The sequence below is a fragment of the Schistocerca serialis genome, chromosome 1, assembly GCF_023864345.2.
Source record: "Schistocerca serialis cubense isolate TAMUIC-IGC-003099 chromosome 1, iqSchSeri2.2, whole genome shotgun sequence".
NCBI classification, from domain to species: domain Eukaryota; kingdom Metazoa; phylum Arthropoda; class Insecta; order Orthoptera; family Acrididae; genus Schistocerca; species Schistocerca serialis.
The window spans coordinates 613,025,496-613,046,213 of NC_064638.1; the positions used below are offsets into that span (position 1 = coordinate 613,025,496).

The following is a 20,718-nucleotide window of genomic DNA, read 5'->3' on the forward strand; positions in this document are numbered from 1 at the left end:
TTTCCAGTCAACTAGGGTCCAACCCATATGCCTAAGGGAGGCTATGGAGGCAATGTCGTGCTGTTAGCAAAGGCACTCGCGTCAGTAGGCTGCTGCGATAGCGCATTGACGCCAGATTTCGACGCACTGTCCAAACAGATTCGATCGCCGTATGTCCCACTGCGATTTCTGCATTTATTCACTCAGTGTTTCATGTCTCTTAGAACTGGCAACTCTACGCAAACGCCACTGCTCTCAGTCTTTGTGGATCTCGGAATACTGAATTCCCATACGTCTAGCTCCTACAACCATTCCGTGCTGAAAGTCTGTTAACTCCCGTCGTACAGCCATAATCATGTCAGAAACCTTTTCACAGGAATCACCTGAGTACAAATGACAGCTCAGACCATGAGCCGCCCTTTTATATCAAATGGTTATAATTAAACTTTCCCTTTCTAACACATCATAACACGAAAACTAATTACCGTATGAGGACCAACTTGGTAGCGTTAATGTCAAGGACATAGTGGAGAGAAATAGTGCAGAATCAGTTCAATCGAAACCCTTTTAATGTGCTGCTACCGGACATCATAGCGTTACATACTGGTACCATTAATCCTACAAAAGGGACTCAATGTGGTGCCCATCAGTGTCCAGAAGAGTCCGAAAGCGTAGTATTGCATTCTGGAGAACAGAACGAAGCATGTCCATTGGGATCCTCAGCCAGAATTCACAAGGAGTGAGATCAGGTGATCATGTTGGCTAAGCATTTGGAAACGATAGGCTGATAATTCGATCGTATCCAAATGCGCTTCGGAGAAGCAGGTGAACTTTACGAGAAATGTGCGGTGGGGCCCCATCTAGCATGAACACTGTTGAGTTCAATGCGCTTCTCTCTTGTAGGGTGAGATCGACGTGTTGGCGAAGCATATCGGGTTAACGCTGGCCAGTCACACTGCAAGTCTTCGGTGCTTGAGTGCCAACTTGTTAAAAAAAGAATGGGCCAATGATGAACCACACGGTGGCGTGTTCACCATACAGAGGAACTTTATGCACAGTGAGTGGAGGTGAAGATCCCCACACTCGGCAATTTTGCGTCTTCACCTCACCCGACAGAGAAAAATGAGCTTTGTCTGTTCATGGGATGGTCCAGGGTCAGCCCTTGTCAACTTCAATACTTGCGAGAAAGTGGAAAGCGAAGTCAACACATCTTTGTGCGTCCTGTGGTGCAAGATGTCGTATGATATACATCTTGTACGGATACCATTTGCGAATGATTCGAAGCACCTTTCATACAGTGGACCACTGGATGTTCAGTTATCGTGACACAACACACGCACTGCCTGACGATCGGGAATTGCGCGCAGCATTGTCTGCCATAGCAACGGTGATTCCATCAATCTTCTGTGCTGCAACCTGTCGTCGGCCTCTTCCCAGAGCGACGCCCAATTCTCCAGTTGATTCGAACTTCATCATCATGCTCCTCACAGTAGGTGGAGAAAGAGGACTCTTCTGTAATCCATTCAGCCGGCGATATTCTCGTAAAGCAGCTACAGAATTACAGTCGTTTTGATAACAGAGCCGGCCGTAGTGGCCGTGCGGTTCTAGTTCCTACAGTCTGGAGCCGAGCGACCGCTACGGTCGCAGGTTCGAATCCTGCCTCGGGCATGGATGTGTGTGATGTCCTGAGGTTAGTTAGGTTTAATTAGTTCTAAGTTCTAGGTGACTGATGGCCCCAGAAGTTAAGTCGCATAGTGCTCAGAGCCATTTGAACCATTTGATAACAGAATTTCACCTATAATACCCTGCACCTTTCGTGCAAGCTCATGTAGACTCGTCAACAAGTGCACTTCGACTGGTCAGGTGTGTGAGACTATAAATTACGATGACTGATCACGGCACCTAGTGGCCATTGTTGGAAATGAACGGTCGCGCTGTGACGCATGGAAATCATGCATCCCATACTCTGGACCTTAATGCTACCGAATTCGGAACTCGTACGGTAATTAGTTTCCGTCTTATAACGTGTTAAATAGGGGAAGTTTAATTATAAACAAACGCTACGTGGTATACGTGATACTGCCGCCATCTGTGTGTATGTATATCTTTATCCCATGACTTTTGCCATTTAGTGCAGTTCTAACGCTTCAATAACAACGTTAAAATACATGGTGATGTAAACAATTTGATGTTACCTGATGATGATCGCTTGGTCGAAACTGGTAGTCAATAAGGATTTCTTTCAGCAACACCTCTTGGAGTTCTTTAGATATGTTTTTCTTCGACTACTGACGAGCAATGACGCACCACCTGCACAAAATGTACTAAATGTTTGTATTCTTTTGTTAATTCTTTATTTATTATAGTAATTTTGTGGGCAATGTCTTGATACGACCCTCGTAAAGTGACGTGTAAGTTCTATCATAGATGGAATTGTTCTTTCTGACAACCAGGGGCGTTCTCACATTTACTTTATATTCCACCTAGCTCTGAAATAATTTCTGCAGATATTAACGGAACGAAATCGGCAGATGTGAAGTTTTTTACGGGGGTATGCTGTTGTTGCTTATGGTATTATAACGTCTTTCTTGTTGACACTGTATATAAATACTCTGGTAGATGAAACTTCCTGGCAGATTAAAACTGTGTGCCCGACCGAGACTCGAACTCGGGACCTTTGCCTTTCGCGGGCAAGTGCTCTACCAACTGAGCTACCGGAGCACGACTGCAGGAGAGCTTCTGTAAAGTTTGGAAGGTAGGAGACGAGGTACTGGCAGAAGTAAAGCTGTGAGTACCGGGCGTGAGTCGTGCTCCGGTAGCTCAGGTGGTAGAGCACTTGCCCGCGAAAGGCAAAGGTCCCGAGTTCGAGTCTCGGTCGGGCACACAGTTTTAATCTGCCAGGAAGTTTCATATCAGCGCACACTGCGCTGCAGAGTGAAAATCTCATTCTGGAAACTCTGGTAGATGTTACCAGTTGCTCAGTGGGGGTTTTCGCATCATTTGCTTTTTGTCTCCAAAAAGGCTGAAACGCCAGAAGAAAGACTGTAGCGAAATGCAGGAAGACCTGCATCGACGAGTGGTGCGAATACAGATGGGTGACCCTAAACACGAATAAATGTGATGCATTACGCACAAGTAGGCGAAGAGATCGTTTACTAAGGCGCTGCAGTCATGGACTGTGCGGCTGGTCCCGGCGGAGGTTCGAGTCCTCCGTCGGGCATGGGTGTGTGTGTGTTTGTCCTTAGGATAATTTAGGTTAAGTAGTGTGTAATCTTAGGGACTGATGACCTTAGCAGTTAAGTCCCATAATATTTTAATTTAAAAAAGATCGTTTACTGTTCGATTAAACTTTTGGTGATAACTCACTGGAAATAATAACAAACGCACAATTCTGAGGTCTGACGATCTCATAAAGCTGGTTGGAGGAAAAGCAGACGCCTGGCTGATTTGTCTGAACAGTCTTCAAGAAATATATGTGTTCCATGAAAGAAGTAATTTACGGAATAGTCGTTGTCCGATTCGTAAGAATTCCTCGTGAGCCTTGGCCCCTTCGCAGGTTGGATTGGTAGAAGAAATAAAGAAGATCCCTGGAAGAGCAACACGTTGCGTCACGGTTTCGTTTAGTGACCACTACAGAAATGCTCAACAAACTCCAGTGGCAGGCGCTAGAAGAGAAGAGTTCTGCGTCATGGATTGTTTTGCCGCTAAAATTGAAAGAGCGTACGTTGCAAAAATAGTCAGGCAACATATCGCCTCCTCCTCCAGATGTATTCTGTAACGACGATGGCTGAAGGAGCAGAGAAGTATAAGCTCATACGATGTCTCATCGACAGCAGCCGCGCAACCAGCACATTATTCTTCATGGAACAGGGAAGGTGTTGATCTCATCTACATCTACATCATACTCCGTAAGCCACCCAATGGTGTGTGGCGGAGGGTACTTTCGGTACCACTATCTGATCCCTCCAACCCTGTTGCACTCGCGAATAGCGCTTGGGAAGAATGATTGTCGGTAAGCTTCTATACTGGCTCTAATTTCTCGAATACGCGAGATGTATGTGGAGGAAAGTAATACGTTGTCCGACTCCTCCTGAAAAGTGCTGTCCTGAAATTTCGATAGTAAATCTCTCCGTGATGCACAACGCCTCTCTTGTAACGTCTGCCAGTGCAGTGGCGAAACGCGCCGCTCTTCGTTGGATCTTCTCTATCTCCTCCATCAGTCCTATCTGAAAAGGATCCGAGATAGGTGAACAATACTCAAGAATCGGGTGAGCAAGTGCCATATGACCCACTTATTTCGTGGATGAGTTACATTTTCTTAAGATAATTCCGATGAATTTGAGTCTGGTGTCTGCTTTTGCCACTATCTGTTTTATATGGTCATTCCACTTAAGGTCGCTCTGGACAGTTACGCCTAGATATTTTACGGCAGACGCTGTCTCCAGCTGCTTGTCATCAACAGTGTAGCTGTACAGTAGTGGACTTCTCTTCCTATGTTTCCACGATATGTTAGATTTATTTATGTTCAGAGTCAACTGCCAGAGACTGCTCCATTCATCAGTTCTCTGCAGGTCTTTCTGGAAATTCTTACTATTTTATGGCGTTGCTACTTTGGTATAGACAACTAAATCATCTGCGAATAGCCTTAAAGAGCATCCGACGCTTTCTACTAGATCATTTATATGTATTGTATACGGTCCTACCACACTTCACTGTGGTACTCCGGATATTACCTTTACATCTGTTGATTTAGTTCCGTTATGAGCGACGTCTTGAGTTCTATCTGTTCGCGGAGTATATATGTACATGGATATTTAAGTGGAGAACCTTCCCTGCGGTACTATTTGAGAAATTAGTTTCATGATGTTTCCCACGTCTCTTGTACTTGCGAGACGTGAGTAATTATTTACAACTTCGTCACCGTTGGTCTGAGCCGTAATGCTATTTTAATATACCCATAACAATTCCAGAGTTTAAGAAGAGGACTGTAAATTGGCTACTGCTTGGTGTCTACGCTTAAATACCCAACTTAATACGTTGTGTCTTAGAAAACTGGAAGTGCGAGTGTTAAGTAACTAAATGATATAATACTGACCATATTACATACACAAAAGAGGACACTGCTTAGCTCATGTCTCTGCAACGTCAATATATGTGGCACGTTCAGTGTTCTATGCATGTTCTGAATTTAGATTAATTCTGGCCATTCCCACAGCACATGGTAATTTTCGCGATTGATAGTGTACAAACATGCTTATTGATGAAACTTCCTATCAGATTAAAACTGTGTGCCGGACCGAGACTCGAACTCGGGTCCTTTGCCTTTCGCGGGCAAGTGCTCTACCATCTGAGCTACCCAAGCACGACTCACGCCCCGTCCTCACAGCTTTACTTCTGCCAGTACGAGGCAAAGGTCCCGAGTTCGAGTCTCGGTCCGGCACACAGTTATAATCTGCCAGGAAGTTTCATGTCAGCGCACACTCCGCTGCAGAGTGAAAATCTCATTATGCTTATTGATAATCTGAAACTGGGTTCCATGGTGCATCCGATTCCCTATAGCAATAACGTGTTTGTCCATAATATGAACAATACTTTATTAGTTCGAAAGAGACACTGTGTTATCTGTTCTTGTACAACGTAATATTGACTGGTCTTTTGTAGCGCAGGATAGGCAAGGAATTAATGTAGCATGTGAAACACTGCTCTATTTCCTTTTGTCTACTTCGGGTACGCAGTGATTTCTTCGTAACAGTTGCAAAGATAAGAAAAAAAAAAGATTGTCCTGTATAGAACAAACAGCAGAAAACAGGCAGAAAATTGCGAAAAGGATTTCCTAGCGAGATCAGATATGTTAGGATCAACATTTCATTTGCTATGGACGCCAAAGTATCGAACAGTGGCTAAGGTTTCACTTTAGCAAAGCAGATTCTTGCGATCAGCGATACGCGCAAGGGTGAGAAAGGCGCTACTTGCCGCGTGGTGGGGAGAGACGCGAGTTGAAGAAGGTCGAGAAGGGGGTTGGGCGGGGGTTGGAGCCGGGGGTGGGGTGGGGGCGTGGCTCAGCATTCATGCGCGCTTCGGGGAGCTTGCAGGCTGGGAAGACTCGGGCCGGCTCGTCGAACGGATAGGAACCAAGTTTGCGCCACGCAACTTGGTTTCCCTTCTCGTGGCCTCCCTCTTCTTCGACCACCAACTGCTGGTTTTTTATGTTACAAACTTTGCTGCGTTCCAAACTTAGGATGTCTCCCGTAAAGCGCACCGATAGAATGTTGCTTGCTAGCGAAGGCGGGATTTCGCTGCCGTTTCTTTGTGGCCTCGCCTGTCACGAATATTCCTGAGAATTCACAACCCCTTCCTTTCCTTTTTTCCTCGAGTGCAAGAGACACCTAAGGAGTAGTGACTCTTGGGTTTGAAACCTCTCGACGTGAGGTGGACTATCGTTGCTTCATAAGCAGCAGCTATTGTAATGTATTAGAGCTCATGTGAAACGAAAACAACACACTGATGTTTATTTGAGTTTACAATTACACACGGGACCAAAAATAAAAAAAAAGACATGTAAAATATCTTTAATAGCGGAAAGAGAGAGACATAACGGAAGGGACTGACACCACCTATCAGATTATAAATCGGGGACCACTTTCGCAGCGAATATCAAGCCGCGAATATGTGTTCCGTCGTCATTATATTAGATTGGTTTGATGCTGCTCACCATCTTCTTATCTTAAGATAATCTATCCATCTCTACAAATTTTCTGCAGCCAATGTTCTCAACAGTTTCCTTTGTACAGAGGTTGGACAAAAACGTGGAAACACCGCGATAAATACGAGCTTGAACGTAACTACAGATGCTTGAAAAAAAAAAAAAAAAAAAAAAAAAAAAAGGCTCTGAGCACTATGGGACTGAACGTCTGAGGTCATCAGTCCCCTAGAACTTAGAACTACTTAAACCTAATCTAAGGACATCACACACATCCGTGCACGAGGCAGAATTCGAACCTGCGACCGCAGCGGTCGCGCGGTTCCAGACTGTAGCGGCTAAAACCGCTCGGCCACCCAGGACGGCAGATGCTTGCAAAGCCTACAGGTTGCGTTGTTGTATTTGACCAAGAGCAGCACCTGTGAAACGTCTTCAGTATGTTGCAAGTGTCACTCGTTGACAAAACTGTGCGCTGTGCGCTTTTGAATGCTTTATGTTAGAGCTGACTGATTTCGAACTTGGCAAAATTGTTGGTGTTCGTATGGTGTGTGTTTCCGTAAGCACGGCAGCCCACTTGTTTGTTGCTTCAAGAGGCAAAAATGTTCAAATGTGTGTGAATTCCTAAGTGCCCAAACTGCTGAGGTCATAGGTTCCTAGACTTACACACAACTTAAACTAACTGATTCTAATGAAACCTCCCCTTAGAAAAATTTATAAATGATTGTGCTGATAAACCCCTTACGTTATTTGATTTTCAAACAGCTGAGCAAAACTGAACGTACTCAGACATTTCTCTCTTTACTTATTCTGATCATCGCTAAACTGACACACAATATTTTTAGCGCAACGCAATCTGACTTTCAATAATCCCTACAAAAGAATGGCCCTGATCTAACAATAACCTATACCTTTCATGAATCACTTACTTCACAAAAATCTTCGTTACTCGAACTACTGCAATACAGCGAGCGCTAATACTGCCAGCTAAATAAAAAATTCTAACTACGGAAGGCACTAAATACTGGCAGGCATAATTAGCAAATGAAAGATTTTGATAGAGAACAAACAATGTATTTACCTTAATAGTGTTCAAATGTCATAATATATATATCAGTTCATGACATCCATTCTTACAAATTTACTCTCTCTAATGGACACACGTCCAGATCATCCGCTCTCAAAACTCCACCATCTCACTCCCCACATCCACCAGTGCTGGCGGCTCACCTCCAACTGTGCAACGCTACACGCTGTTCACATCCAACTGCCCAACACTACAATAGCGACTATTCCAACAATGTCAACCAGCCACAGACTTCACACAGCACACTCAGTGATTTTCATGTACAGCGCTACGTGGCGTTACCAACATAAAAACCTAAACAGCCTACTTACATTAAGAACGGCACACACACACACACACACCCATGCCCGAAGGAGGACTCGAACCTCCGGCAGGAGGGGACGCGCAATCCGTAACGTGGCGCCTCAAACCGCCAGTCATGTAGTCGGATCAGTCTTGTTTCATAGATCTGGCCGAGTTTACGTCCCAAGAATGGAACATGCTGCAAGTTCGATCCTCATTTGGGCAGCTATGTGGTGGTATTCTATGAGCTCCATGATTAATCTCCAGGGTCTGACTTTTACCAAGGATTACGTGACATATTTGCTCAGGTCCACGCCATGGTACAATGTATATCCCCAATGATGATACTTTGTTCCAGAACTCGCACTGTCCAGAATTGGTTTTGTGACCTCAAGGATGAACAAGGATGAACTGTCAAATGTCCACTGTCCACCACAGTCACAAGATGTCATTATTATTGAGGCTTTGCGGTCTACTTTGGAGACAAGGGTGCACGATCGCAAACCACTCCTATAATCGTTACATGAACTTGCCACTATTTTGTGGGAAGAATATTGCAAGATTTCCTTGAAAATAATACTGGACCTGCATTTATCTATTCCAAGACGACTGAAAGCTGTTTTGAATGCCAACGAGTTTCCTATAACATATTAGTCACAGAAATGTTTTCTGTTTTAGGTTTTTTTGATGGTTTTGCTCATCCCATGTCTGTCATAGACTGATTCCTCTTGTAATAAACGTTCTGAAGACAATTAACTTGTTACTGAGTGATTTTGCACAGTTCCCACTACCTGCCCTTACATCGGGTATCTAACTTCCCTAGTACTGGGAGTTCTTTGCAGATTAAGGCTTGTCCGCAGCTCGTGGTCTAGGGGCTGGCGTTGCTGCCTCTTGATCACGGGGTCCCGGGTTCGACTCCCGGCCGGGTTGGGGATTTTCTCAGCACGGGGACTGGGTATTTGCGTTGTTCAAATGGCTCTGAGCACTATGGGACTTAACATTTGAGGTCATCAGTCCCCTAGATCTTAGAACTACTTAAACCGAACTAACCTAAGGACATCACTCACATCCATGCCCGAGGCAGGATTCGAACCCGTGACCGTAGCAGTCGCGCGGTTCCAGATTGAACCGCCTAGAACCGCTCGCCCACACCGGCCGGCTATTTGTGTTGGCCTCGTCATTTCATCATCATCATTTGTGAGTGTGGCTAGATTTAACTGTGTAATAAAATTGGACTGTGTAAAATTGGGACTTCGTACGGGCGCTGATGACCGCGCAGTTGAGCGCTCCACAAGCCATACATCATCATCAGATTAAGGCTTTTTTGCCGGAGTTGGACCCTTCAGCTTGTAGTCAATGGTCTTATCCACTGAACTGTCCAGGCACTACCCGGAATTCGCTCTCACAGGTATACATGCACCAGTACCTCTCTCCTATCACCGTAACTCTCCTTCACACATTGGCGGACGAGCGTTCGAATGAATCTTTCATTCAGCGGTGTAATGTGCGCTGTTTCGAAACTTACTGGAAAATTAAAACAGCCATGGGCGGAGACGGCGAGCGGGTTCGTGAATCATGTCTAGAGAGCTCGGTCAATAAGAACATTCCCCGACAGTTGTAAGGTTCTGACTTGACGTTCGGCAAACGGTTGTGGCCTGCCAGGAAAGTACAGAATAATGCAAACCTCTCTGCAAAGCGTAAGGTTCTTTCTGTTAACAATCCACTAGGCTGTGCAATAACAGACATAATATCTGATGGGATAGCAGCAATCAGTGATTGTATAATGTTGCTTATAATCCGTCTTGAGTGCAATTTTTTTTTTTATTCATATGACCGGTTTCTTCAGATCTGATATTTCAGTTACAGGAGTAACCCGTCCAAATCCAGCATCTTTCACATGCTGCGTCATATGCGTTCTGAATGAACCGAAACCGGTCATATGAATAAAAAAAAAAAATTGCAATCAAGACGGATTATAAGTAACATTACCACTACGGTGTGATTGAGAGAGTGGTCCGCAATACTCTTTCTCCATGGAGTCTATTCCCACAGTGTAAGCAGGAGAATTTATGTGAAGTTTGGAAGGTAGGAGTGAAGTACTGGCAGACGCTAAGCATTGATGGCTGGTCGTAAATAGTGTTGGGATAGTTCAGTCGGTGAAAGTTCGCTCCTGCACAGCGTAGGAATTATCCAGGAAGTATCAAAACAGCTCATATTCCGCCATACAGTGAAAGATTCATTCTTGTTCATTAGACGTGTTCCCACGCCTGCTCTTCCCGATATGTGATAATATCACTGTGTATCTGTCCACTTATTTCCTAACGTCCATCGCCAAAAGTATATTTAAAATATTTCGGCGTTGTCTTTCCCCTAATTTCCCGTGGTTCAGCCTTCATTGTCACACAGTTCAGTACGAATACAGACGTACAGCTTTGTACAAGCATTCCTCATTTCCATATTAAGAATTGTTAAATTGTTTACGCGAATCTGCTTCCGCTACTTTGTGGGTCTCCTTCAACTGTAGATCGTCTCCTTTGGTATTATTTAGAAAGCTACATTTGACCCTCATTGACTCCCTTCATCTGTATTATCTCCTGTTGTGATATTTAGAAAGCCGCATTTGGCCCTCATTTTTTTTCATCACTTCGGTTTACATAGAGTCGGAATACTGTGTTTCGTAGGCGATGAATTCCACTTTCAAGGGTAAATCTTCAGACACAGCCAGCCGATTCAGCTCATTTTTGACAGGTCACTTGTTCAACTTAGAATGAGAGACTGTAAGACATTCTGGGTCAAACCTCACGTTTTTGAGAAAACCTTCGCACAAAATTCATAACGCATAAACGGCCCACAGTTAATGGGATCGATAAATAACTGAAAACAGCTTTTTTCATCGTCGTATGTGGGGTGCGCAGACGCGTATTTTCTAGCACATCCAGGAAGGAAACTGTTACGTCTGCCGCTTAGGTATCCGGAGTAATGTAAGCACTGTTCAGTAAATGCGGCGTAGCTCTAAGGCATCTGACTAGGGAACGGAGAACCGGTGTTGTAATCTCAAATAGGTTCTGCAGTTTTTTATTTATATTTTATCAGTATCATAAGTGGTAGGCACAGGAGGGTTAATAAGATAATCATTAATAAATAATAACAAGGAAGGCGAATAAATTGTTCAAAGGACATGTATTAGTAAGCAATTGAATATTAAGCATTCTATGAAAACAGTTCCAAGTAATACTGCTGCGAATTCGTCACGAGGGACCACAGACAGCCGAATGCGCGATGCTTGTTTACAGTGAGACTCGGTACAGAACTTTATTTGGAGGTTTCAAACTTTCACTGTGCTATTGGAAAGCCAACGGAAAATGCACAACTGCGTGGATGCAGCAATGTTTCATAGCATTGTTCATGATCAGTTTTCAGCACCAGTTTTTCGTGAAAAATTATCGGATGGATGGTATGCTTCAAAAATAATTCCAGAAAAGCAAATATTTTTAAACGTAAATCAAGACTATTCTCCGAAAAATCTTCGGAAGGAACAATGTAGTTGCGTTAGGACTACATTCTTTACATGATCTTGGTCACGCGAATATATTTGCTTCGAATGTTTACATGACAGTTACCATCCATGTAATTGTTTGAAGGAAAGCGAGACCATGTAGCGGAGTTAGTATAAGAGCTATTGTATGGCAACCAGGGTTAAAATTGTAATTCCTTACGCATCGAAATCGTTTGAGAAGTTTCTTTTCCTACTTTGTTGTTATTCGTTATTCATTACTTTATTAACCCTACTATGTCTACCGCCGGCCGCTGTGACCGAGCCGTTCTAGGCGCCTCAGTCCGGAACCGCGCTGCTGTTACGGTCGCAGGTTCGACTCCTGCTTCGGGCATGGATGTGTATGTTGTCCTTAGGTTAGTTAGGTTTAAGTAGATCTAAGTCTAGGGGACTGATGACCTCAGTTGTTAAGTCCCATAGAGCTAAGAGCTATTTGAACCATACTATGTCTACCAATTTCGATATGTAAAGAAGAATACAAATAGAAAATCTAAATAATGCCACATGTTTTGGTAACTACGCCAGCGGCGCTTTTACTGAACAGCATTTACATTACTCCGAGTACGTAAGCGACAACCGTAACGGTCTCTTTACACCATTTGCTTTTACAGATCACACATATGACGATGAAAAATGCTCAATTCTGAATTAAATATCGATCCCGTGAATTTTGAGTCGGATACGCGTCGTAAACCTTATGGGGTGATCGTTGTGACGTCAGAAGAATGAGGTTCCATACAGAAGCTGTTTACTACGATACGACATGGCAGTGCCTGTGTCGTTACAAAGTACGATGTAATGTCGCTTCGTACATGCATGAATGTTCTACCTAGGGAAATTCCCCGTCGCATTCCCCCTCAGATCTTGTGGTAAAATGACCCAGTGGAGAGCCTATCAAAATCTGAACACAGGTCAAACATGAAAACGGGAAGAACTGCGAAAAAAGAAGCAATATAGAAACAGTGAACGGTCTATGCTCAAGCTGTGCAACATCGAACAAATTGCAAAAATTTCCGCGTCGCGGTTGTGTGGTCAAAGTGTTGGACAGTAAAGCGGGAGATCCGTGTTTAAAACTCTCTCGCGCTCCATTTTCTTTTCACAAAATTATGAACTTTCTGTTAGGTCATTGACATACCTGTTCTCCTTCTGTAGCCTTGGCAACTGCTATACTGTGCACTGGTTATAAAATATGAGTCATGTGTTAAGAATGTATTACCGTCGCAAGTAAAGGTGATGAACAGTGGGGGCGGGCGAGATGCGGCGTAGACCTCTCACAGAAATGAAAAAAACAAATAAACTGGTGTCAACTATGTTACAACAAAGGAATTGCAGAGTAAAAACTTCGAAAGCGGATCACAAGAGTCGTGACATGTGGTACTTGCGTGGAAGAAATAGGAGGTACGTACTTCTGGAGGCCCCTTTCTAATAACTCGCTGTTGCAAACGGACGTTACAGCACGGCACAGACACAAATTTGAATTCAGCGTACAGAAGTGTAAATGACTGGACGGACAGTTTATAATTTTTTGAAAAAAATGTATGGGGCACAAGGGAGAGCTGAGCACATGTCTCGCCCTTCACAGTCCAGCACCGTGACCTCATATCTAAGACGACGCGGGAACTCATCTTCGCCTGACGTTGCACATCTTGAACTTGGGCCGTTCAGTGTTTCTATTTTTCTTCTTTTTTCACAGTTCAGTAACCTTAATACTGTTTTCACGTTTTATCTGTGTTCAGGTCATGACGTGCTATCCACCGGGCCATCTCACCTCTAAATCTGAGAGGGGGTGTGATGGGGTATTTTCCTTGTAAGTAACAGGCGACAAATGATGTTAAGAAATAAATGAAATACATTTGAAGCTGCGAATATGGACAACTATCAGCTGTATAATGAAAATTAGTGCAGGAATGGGACTCGTACCCGGATTTCTCGCTTAGCGCGAGCTGTCGCCGAACCGTTAGGATATCCGAAGGAACATTTCATAGTACTTCAGAACAACACAGGCCCTTCCCTTCAGTTTCGTACTTATCCACTGACCATATGCTAGCGACTTTGTTATTTGTTTCGTTCACACAGGTATTAATTCACATTATAGTAAACTCCATACTGATTGCACTGATGAAATTTAATATTAAATCCATTTAAAAGTGCTGAATAACCGTGATTTATGGAACAGATTGTTTCTATCTTTTTACTTGCGAAAAGGGAAGATTAAGGAAATTGAAGGTGGAGAAAGGAAAGGAAAGAAGAATATGACATGAGCTGGATCAGGACTTCACGCAAAATCAGTGGAGACGAGTGAAAGTGTGTGCTGGACTGGGATTCGAACCCGTGATCCCCTGCTTACTGGGCAGTTGTCTTGATCACTGCGCCACACGGACACAGTGTTTATCCCAAGGGTAGCATTCATTTCACGCTAGGTGAGGAGAGCCCTACGTCAACGCGACGTAGGCACGCGTTATCATGAGTTTCATGAGCTGTCCTATCGACTGTTGTGTGCATTCTGTATACATCGACTGTTGTGTGCGTCTTGAATCTGCGCTGTTCATTGTTCTTAGTTGATTTACAAGATGAAGGCAAATTTGAATGGAACTAGATGGTTTAATATTTCCAGCAACATTCGGAATTACTTCCAACTTCAGTTTCTCAGTTTAACGTTTCTGCCCACATGAATTATATACAATTCACTGGCTTTTATAAAAATGCGAAACACTTTAATTTCTCCCTATTTCACGTTTTTATCCACATGATTTATGCACGATTAATCGGACTAAAAAATGCCTAGACACTTTTGTTACAGTTATGATTCCTTCATTCAGATATTCGTTATAATCATGAAACACACAGTAACATCCCACATTCTTTGGATTGCAGCTTAATAATTAATTATTTCACGTTTCTATCCACACGATTTATGCACGATTCATCGGATTTTTAAAAAGAAATTGACTAAAAGCTTTTTTTTTTACTTTCGTTATGGTTCCTTCGTTCAGACATTCATTATGTTCCTGAAACACGTAATACCATCCCAAATTATTGGGATTACAGCTTAATAATTAATTCACCTGGGATGAGCGTAACAGATAACTCCTGTCACTTCGTTTGTACACATGTATTTACATTTAGCTTTGACGTTATCGGCACAACCGCAAAGATCGATATACGCACTCATGTAGTCGATATAAGTTATTTACGTCACGATGACGTAGTGTTACGTCACTATGACGTAGGGTTCTCCTCACCTAGCGTGAGATGAATGCTAGCCTTATCGCAAATGCGCGGACGATCTCGGCAGGCTTTCTGGCCGATTCACATTCCCCACCTAGCGCCACCTGCCCGCAGCTCCCGTCCATGCCCGCTAATTTTAGAATCCCGCCGGAGGTCGAACATAAATGCTTATCTGCGCTGAAGGTTGTCGATTCATTGCACATGTAGGCGAATCTGTTATATGAATGTATGATGTCATTTCTTTCTGACATGTGAGTCGGCCGGGGAGCGTGCTGAGGTAGCCCGCGCATTTTTGCAAGAAACACCGTGTCTGTATGGAGCAATGTTTAACGGAGCGGCCTAGTAAACAGGAGATCCGGGTCTGAGTCCCGGTCCGGTACACATTTCCACTCGTCGCCAGTGATTCGGCATGAAGTCCCATTGAAGCTGATACGTATCTTAATTCCTGCCCTTTCCTTTCCTTTCTCCAACTACCACCTTCACTTTCCGTAATATGTACCGCAGCTGCGGATTTCGAGTGGTGTTGGTTTTTTGTGACGTGTCCCAAAGAACAGACACCACACATTTACATGAGACTAAAGAGTTTTCACTTCGGTTCTCAAAAGAGATGATATTAATACTACCAAAACTGAGTACACAATTTCTCAGTTATACAGCATATTTCAAAGTCTTTGCATCAAATTGTCTAGGGGTGGTAGAACACGTCATGGGGAACAACTTTTGCTAGAGACAAAATGTTCGCTGTAGTTTCCCGGCAACGCTAGGCATTCTTTAATATTCGTAGGCTCATAGACACTGAGATTTCTCCGAACTAAAAGGCAGCTTTTGCTACATACCACCTACCCCAGTAAATTGATAGAATAATCTCCAACGAGGAAATGTGAAGAAAAAAATGGTTCAAATGGCTCTGAGCACTATGGGACTTAACTGCTGAGGTCACCAGTCCCCTAGAACTTAGAACTAATTAAACCTAACTAAACTAAGGCCATCACACACATCCATACCCGAGGCAGGATTCGAACCTGCAACGGTAGCGGTCGCGCGGTTTCAGACTGTAGCGCCTAGAACCGCTCGGCCACTCTAGCCGGCTGGAAATGTGAAGAATAAATGTCTCTACGCTTAGACAGATAAATTAGGAGCGAATCGGGAACTTTAATTTTGCCGGGCCTCACCTCCTCTCATACGGAGCAGATGACCAGATTATAGGCAACGCACTAGGCATACATACACCACATAACTCTTATGTCCAGTCTCCGGTCAGGGGCATAATCACTACAAAAGGGAGGATCTTCATTAGGGTGACGATTGCTAAATCTGAATTAATTAGCGCAGGTATAATTATTTTTGAATCATCAATGGTCTGATCCTGGGTATTCTGTCGAGTTTTTGTTTTCATTTTACGTACAATATTTCGATGACTGAGTCAGCCGTCTCCCTCGGATTTCTGTTGTCCGGACGCCTGCCAAACTGTTTCTGAATCCAAGACTAGTGGTCAAGGCGGGCACCAGAGCAAGTAGGTCACCTGGCACTGCCGGATAGGTTATTACCGATGCTTATTCAGACCACGGTAGCGACTTCCCTCCAGCGCAGTAGTTGCAGGTCACGGACGAATAAGTGATGCTGAGAGTGTTGGAAGGGGAGGAGGGGGTTGGCACACTGTGTTTCGAAGTTTCGCTCCCACCGGGCTTCCACGTAGTCCTGCTGGAGTATTTGGCTTCGTCCGTGGGGTACAAATGATGTGTCAAGCACCGGCGAGGCGGCGTCGCGTTGACAAGCGACGCACGCAGGCGGCGTCTGGGCGGCCGAAGGCGTCGCCGCATTTCAATGGCTGCCCGCCGGGCCGCGCTGCGCCTCATTCACAGACACTCTTCAGCTCGCGCCGGCGCACGGCTGGGAGTGCTGACTAAATTACCTGCATTATCACCTGAATGGAGATTCATTTTCATGTGCTCTCCTTTGTAAGCTGATTGCGGTCGTTTCAAGGAAGGAATGAATGCCGCTTCCGCTGGAACAATGAAAGGGACGGAAAGGAAAGCGGCAGAGAGTCGGCACGTTTTCTTCAAAGCGGTCAGTGGTGACTACGGACCGTATAAAGCAGCAAAAACCAGTACCAGGAAGGCCAATGTACTTGAGGCCATAAACCGTCAGCTGACTTTAGGCTTGCGACCCTTTTGCGTATTTATGTATTCTCACAACTGAAACTTCTTTTGTGTACACACTGTGCTAGGTAACTCACTCGAATGTCCAGAACGTCGTGATGAATAAAAGACGAGATCGGTGAAAATGATTATTTAGAAAATATATTATTATGAGAGAACAGTATCGCGCCAAATTCGCATCTTCGAGTGCACACTGTATCGTTACGTCACATTAATGATTGTTCATAGTATAATGTGCTGCTAAAAGTAGGCATGTGGACCGATACAGTCCGGCACAAACCCCGCCCCCCCCCAAAAAAAAACAAAAAAAAAACGCACACATCTGTTTTCGACTTTAATTCGTCATTATGTTCCTGAAACGTCATTTGTCGTTATTTTTCGTTTCATGTACAAAAAATGGTTCAAATGGCTCTGAGAACTATGGGACATAACTTCTGAGGTCATCAGTCCCCTAGAACTTAGAACTACTTAAACCTAACTAACCTAAGGCCATCACACACATCCATGCCCGAGGCAGGATTCGAACCTGCGACCGTAGCGGTCACACGGTTTCAGACTGTAGCGCCTAGAACCGCTCGGGCACCCCGGCCGGCTCATGTACAACGAGCATGACAAAGTGTAAAAGTCTCAGTATAGTATTAGAAGACTGTAGTGTCTGCTCAGTTCACACATTTGTTTCGATATGCCCCCGTTTGGTCACTATACAACCTTCAATGTTTCTCCAGTGAGTATCTCAAATTTCTGCCAAGTAACCAGATATGATTGTTATAAGCTCCTCATTCACCCTGAAATGAGTTCCATCCACATGTGTGACACGACATGGAAGTCACAGTGTGTACTTGCTTGGACAGGAGGGCGTTTCAGTAATTACTACTTCAATCCCTCAGTTTCCTCACTGCCCGGTTACCTTTGTCGGTAGGTAACGTCCTAATAAGGGAATTTTTACGCTGACGGACTGCAGTCATGTGTGATTTCCCTTAATCGCTCAACGCAAACACCGGCATCGTTCCTTTCAAAAAGAGCACCGGCTATTTCCTTGCCAATCCTTTCGCAATGCGAGCTTGTACCCCGTCCCTAATGACCGCGCTGTCGACGGGACTTTGAACTCTATTCCTCTTTCATTCCTTTCTGCTAGGGTGTATTCTCTTGATTGAACTGACAGTATTTCGGACGTTATATGGTGTCGGATGCGACCTTGCCTGTCATAGCAACATCGTAGAGAACGCCAAGCGCAGCGTCAGCCTACAAACGCACATTTGCTACCGAAGGGTTGGTCTAGAGGCAAGCTTCGCCCTCATAAATATGTCTCTCTGTAGCGTTGCTGGGTGACGCTTATGTGTATGGCTTCCTATCCTGAACCAGTTTTTCCAACAAGACACCCTCTACAACTTTGTTAGTATCTTTTTGTTGTACCCTCTATATTTTAAACAATCCATTACGATACTCTCGAAATTACTTCTACGTATACTGGTTGACAATTGCTGAGGAACAGAGACATTGTTGGGCTCAAAAATGGTTCAAATGGCTCTGAGCACTATGGGACTTAACTTCTGAGGTCATCAGTCCCCTAGAACTTAGAACTACTTAAACCTAATTAACCTAAGGACATTACACACATCCATGCCCGAGGCAGGATTTGAACCTGCGATCGTAGCGGTCGTGCGGTTCCAGACTGTAGCGCCTAGAACCAGATATTGTTGGATAGGAATAAACGCAGGGAATGATTGACAGTGTGAAACATAATGCATACCTAAATGGATTTTAGAAGGTATAGGTTCAAAACTGCTTTAATAGCGACGTGTGTAAAAAAAAAAAAAAAAAACCGTCCTCCCCTTTTTCACCCCTTAGCGCTGGCAAATCCCTTCTTAAACAACGACTACAGTGTGAGACATACACCCTCTGCAAATTCCATGTTTCTATTGTTAGTACTTTGGGCTGATCGATGATCGGTCGATGAGTGGGTGAGTCAGTCAGGACATTAGCCGGTCTGAGTGGCCGAGCGGTTCTAGGCGCTTCAGTCGGGAACCACGCTGCTGCTACGCTCGCAGGTTCGAATCCTGCCTCGGGCGTGGATGTGTGTGATGTCCTTAGGTTAGTTAGGTTTAAGTAGTTCTAAGTTGTAGGGGACTGATGACCTCAGATGTTAAGTCCCATAGTGCTGAGAGCCATTTGAATCAGTCAGGACAATGCGTTTTATACAAGAGGTTGCAGTCTAAGACGAACAGTGTGATAGTTCTTCTCCGTTGTGTTCGATGTCAAATCGTAGAGCTCGCAAGTTGTGCTTAGCTTACATGATGATTGCGGTGTGTGCAGGTGACGTGCGCCTCGCCCGCGCACCTGCGGGATCGCCACCTGCGCCAGCTGACGGCGGACGACCTAGGCTGCGCGCTGCCGGCCAGCCGGAGGCAGGCGCTGCTGGGGGCGGTGGGCGGCGGCTGCCTGGCGCTCGTCGCCGTGCTCGTCGGGCTCGCCTGCCACTACCGGCGCCGCCTCTGCGCCGCGCTCAAGGAGCACCGCTTCAAGAAGAAGCGCCAGGCCAAGGAGCACGAGTACCAGAAGACCTTCTCGTCGGACGACGAGTACATGGTGAGGGGGCTGCACCAACCTCCGACGGTGGCGGGCGGTGCGCACCAGCTGAAGCCGATCCCGGTGACGGAGCTGTAGCTAGAGCTGTTCGGGCCGGGGGCAGGCCAGCCGGGGGCGCCACCCCCGGGTCCCCGGGCGGGCGTCTTCTTCGTGCCCGCCCCCGCGCCCGCCGCCGCAGTGGCCGCCGCGCACCGCGCCGCCGCCGCCGCTGCCGCCGCCGCCTCCGCCGCCCCCGGCAGGGAGCTGCCGCCTCCCCCGCCGAGGCGGCACTTCCACAGGGACGTGTGCCACCCGCTGGGCGGACACTACGACGTCGTGCACGAGCTGAGCCGCGTCTCCTCGTTCCGCAAGTAATCGCCTCGAAGCTGACAGGCTAGCTTCCCACCCAACTGACGTCGCTGCTCCGACTGACACTACGGTCGTCCAGGCGACGTAACGTCGACCTGACCTCTAATCTGATATCGCCGCGATCTCCTATTTGCAGCAAATCGCTGGCGTGCTTTTTGTGTAACACTGGAACCGAATCGTTCAGTGATCTACGATGCGGGTAAAAATAACGTTGAATAAGAGGTGTGGACGAATTAAGCTGTACGGTGAGCTGTGACAGTGCCACCCTTACGTGGAAGTATTCACCACTACAAGCACTTCGTCCGGAGGATATTCAGTAACAATAAATTTCGAAGACTGCGCCAGCTATTGAGCATACAAATATGAATGATGATTACGTCCATAATGCACAAGGATATCCTTCACGTTTAACTTCTTTCACTGTGATCAGATGCTAAGAGAGCATAAAATAACAAGCCACATAATACTTAATGACTCTTGTTAAGTGATCTGACGTAGAAGTAAGAGGTTACGAATTTGATCTGTATTTTTGTACAAGTCGTTTCACGTGGTTTTCATTTCTGGAAAACGCCTAAGTTGCTACCGCTTGTTATGGACATTCGTTGTTACTAAGGTATGCACTGAGATCGAGCGGTGCTAATTATCCTACCACATCACACATTTTGCTGTGCAAGAAAAGTTATTACATACACTGTTCTTCGTGTAAGCAAGTACACTAAAAATTCAATCCTTAGGATAACTGCTGTAAAGTTGATAGCAAACGATAATGTCTTAGTGGCGCCCTGAGAAACATCTCGTT

The 20,718-nt window shown here is 45.1% G+C and overlaps 1 protein-coding gene and 1 non-coding gene across 2 annotated transcripts in view; one reads left to right on the plus strand and one right to left on the minus strand.

Annotated features, from left to right (window-relative positions):
• Positions 1-19,723, plus strand: part of LOC126477843 (leucine-rich repeat-containing protein 4-like) — a gene marked incomplete at its 5' end in the record, with an annotated part of 65,374 nt that extends 45,651 nt beyond the window's left edge. Inside the window, one exon of the mRNA XM_050103650.1 lies at positions 19,299-19,723. Coding sequence (XP_049959607.1) covers positions 19,299-19,649 — 351 coding nt within the window. The remainder of the gene's footprint in view (positions 1-19,298) is intronic.
• Positions 2,627-2,701, minus strand: Trnas-cga (transfer RNA serine (anticodon CGA)). The gene has a single exon. It is a non-coding gene; the product is annotated as a tRNA-Ser (tRNA).
• Positions 19,724-20,718: the final 995 nt, after the last annotated feature.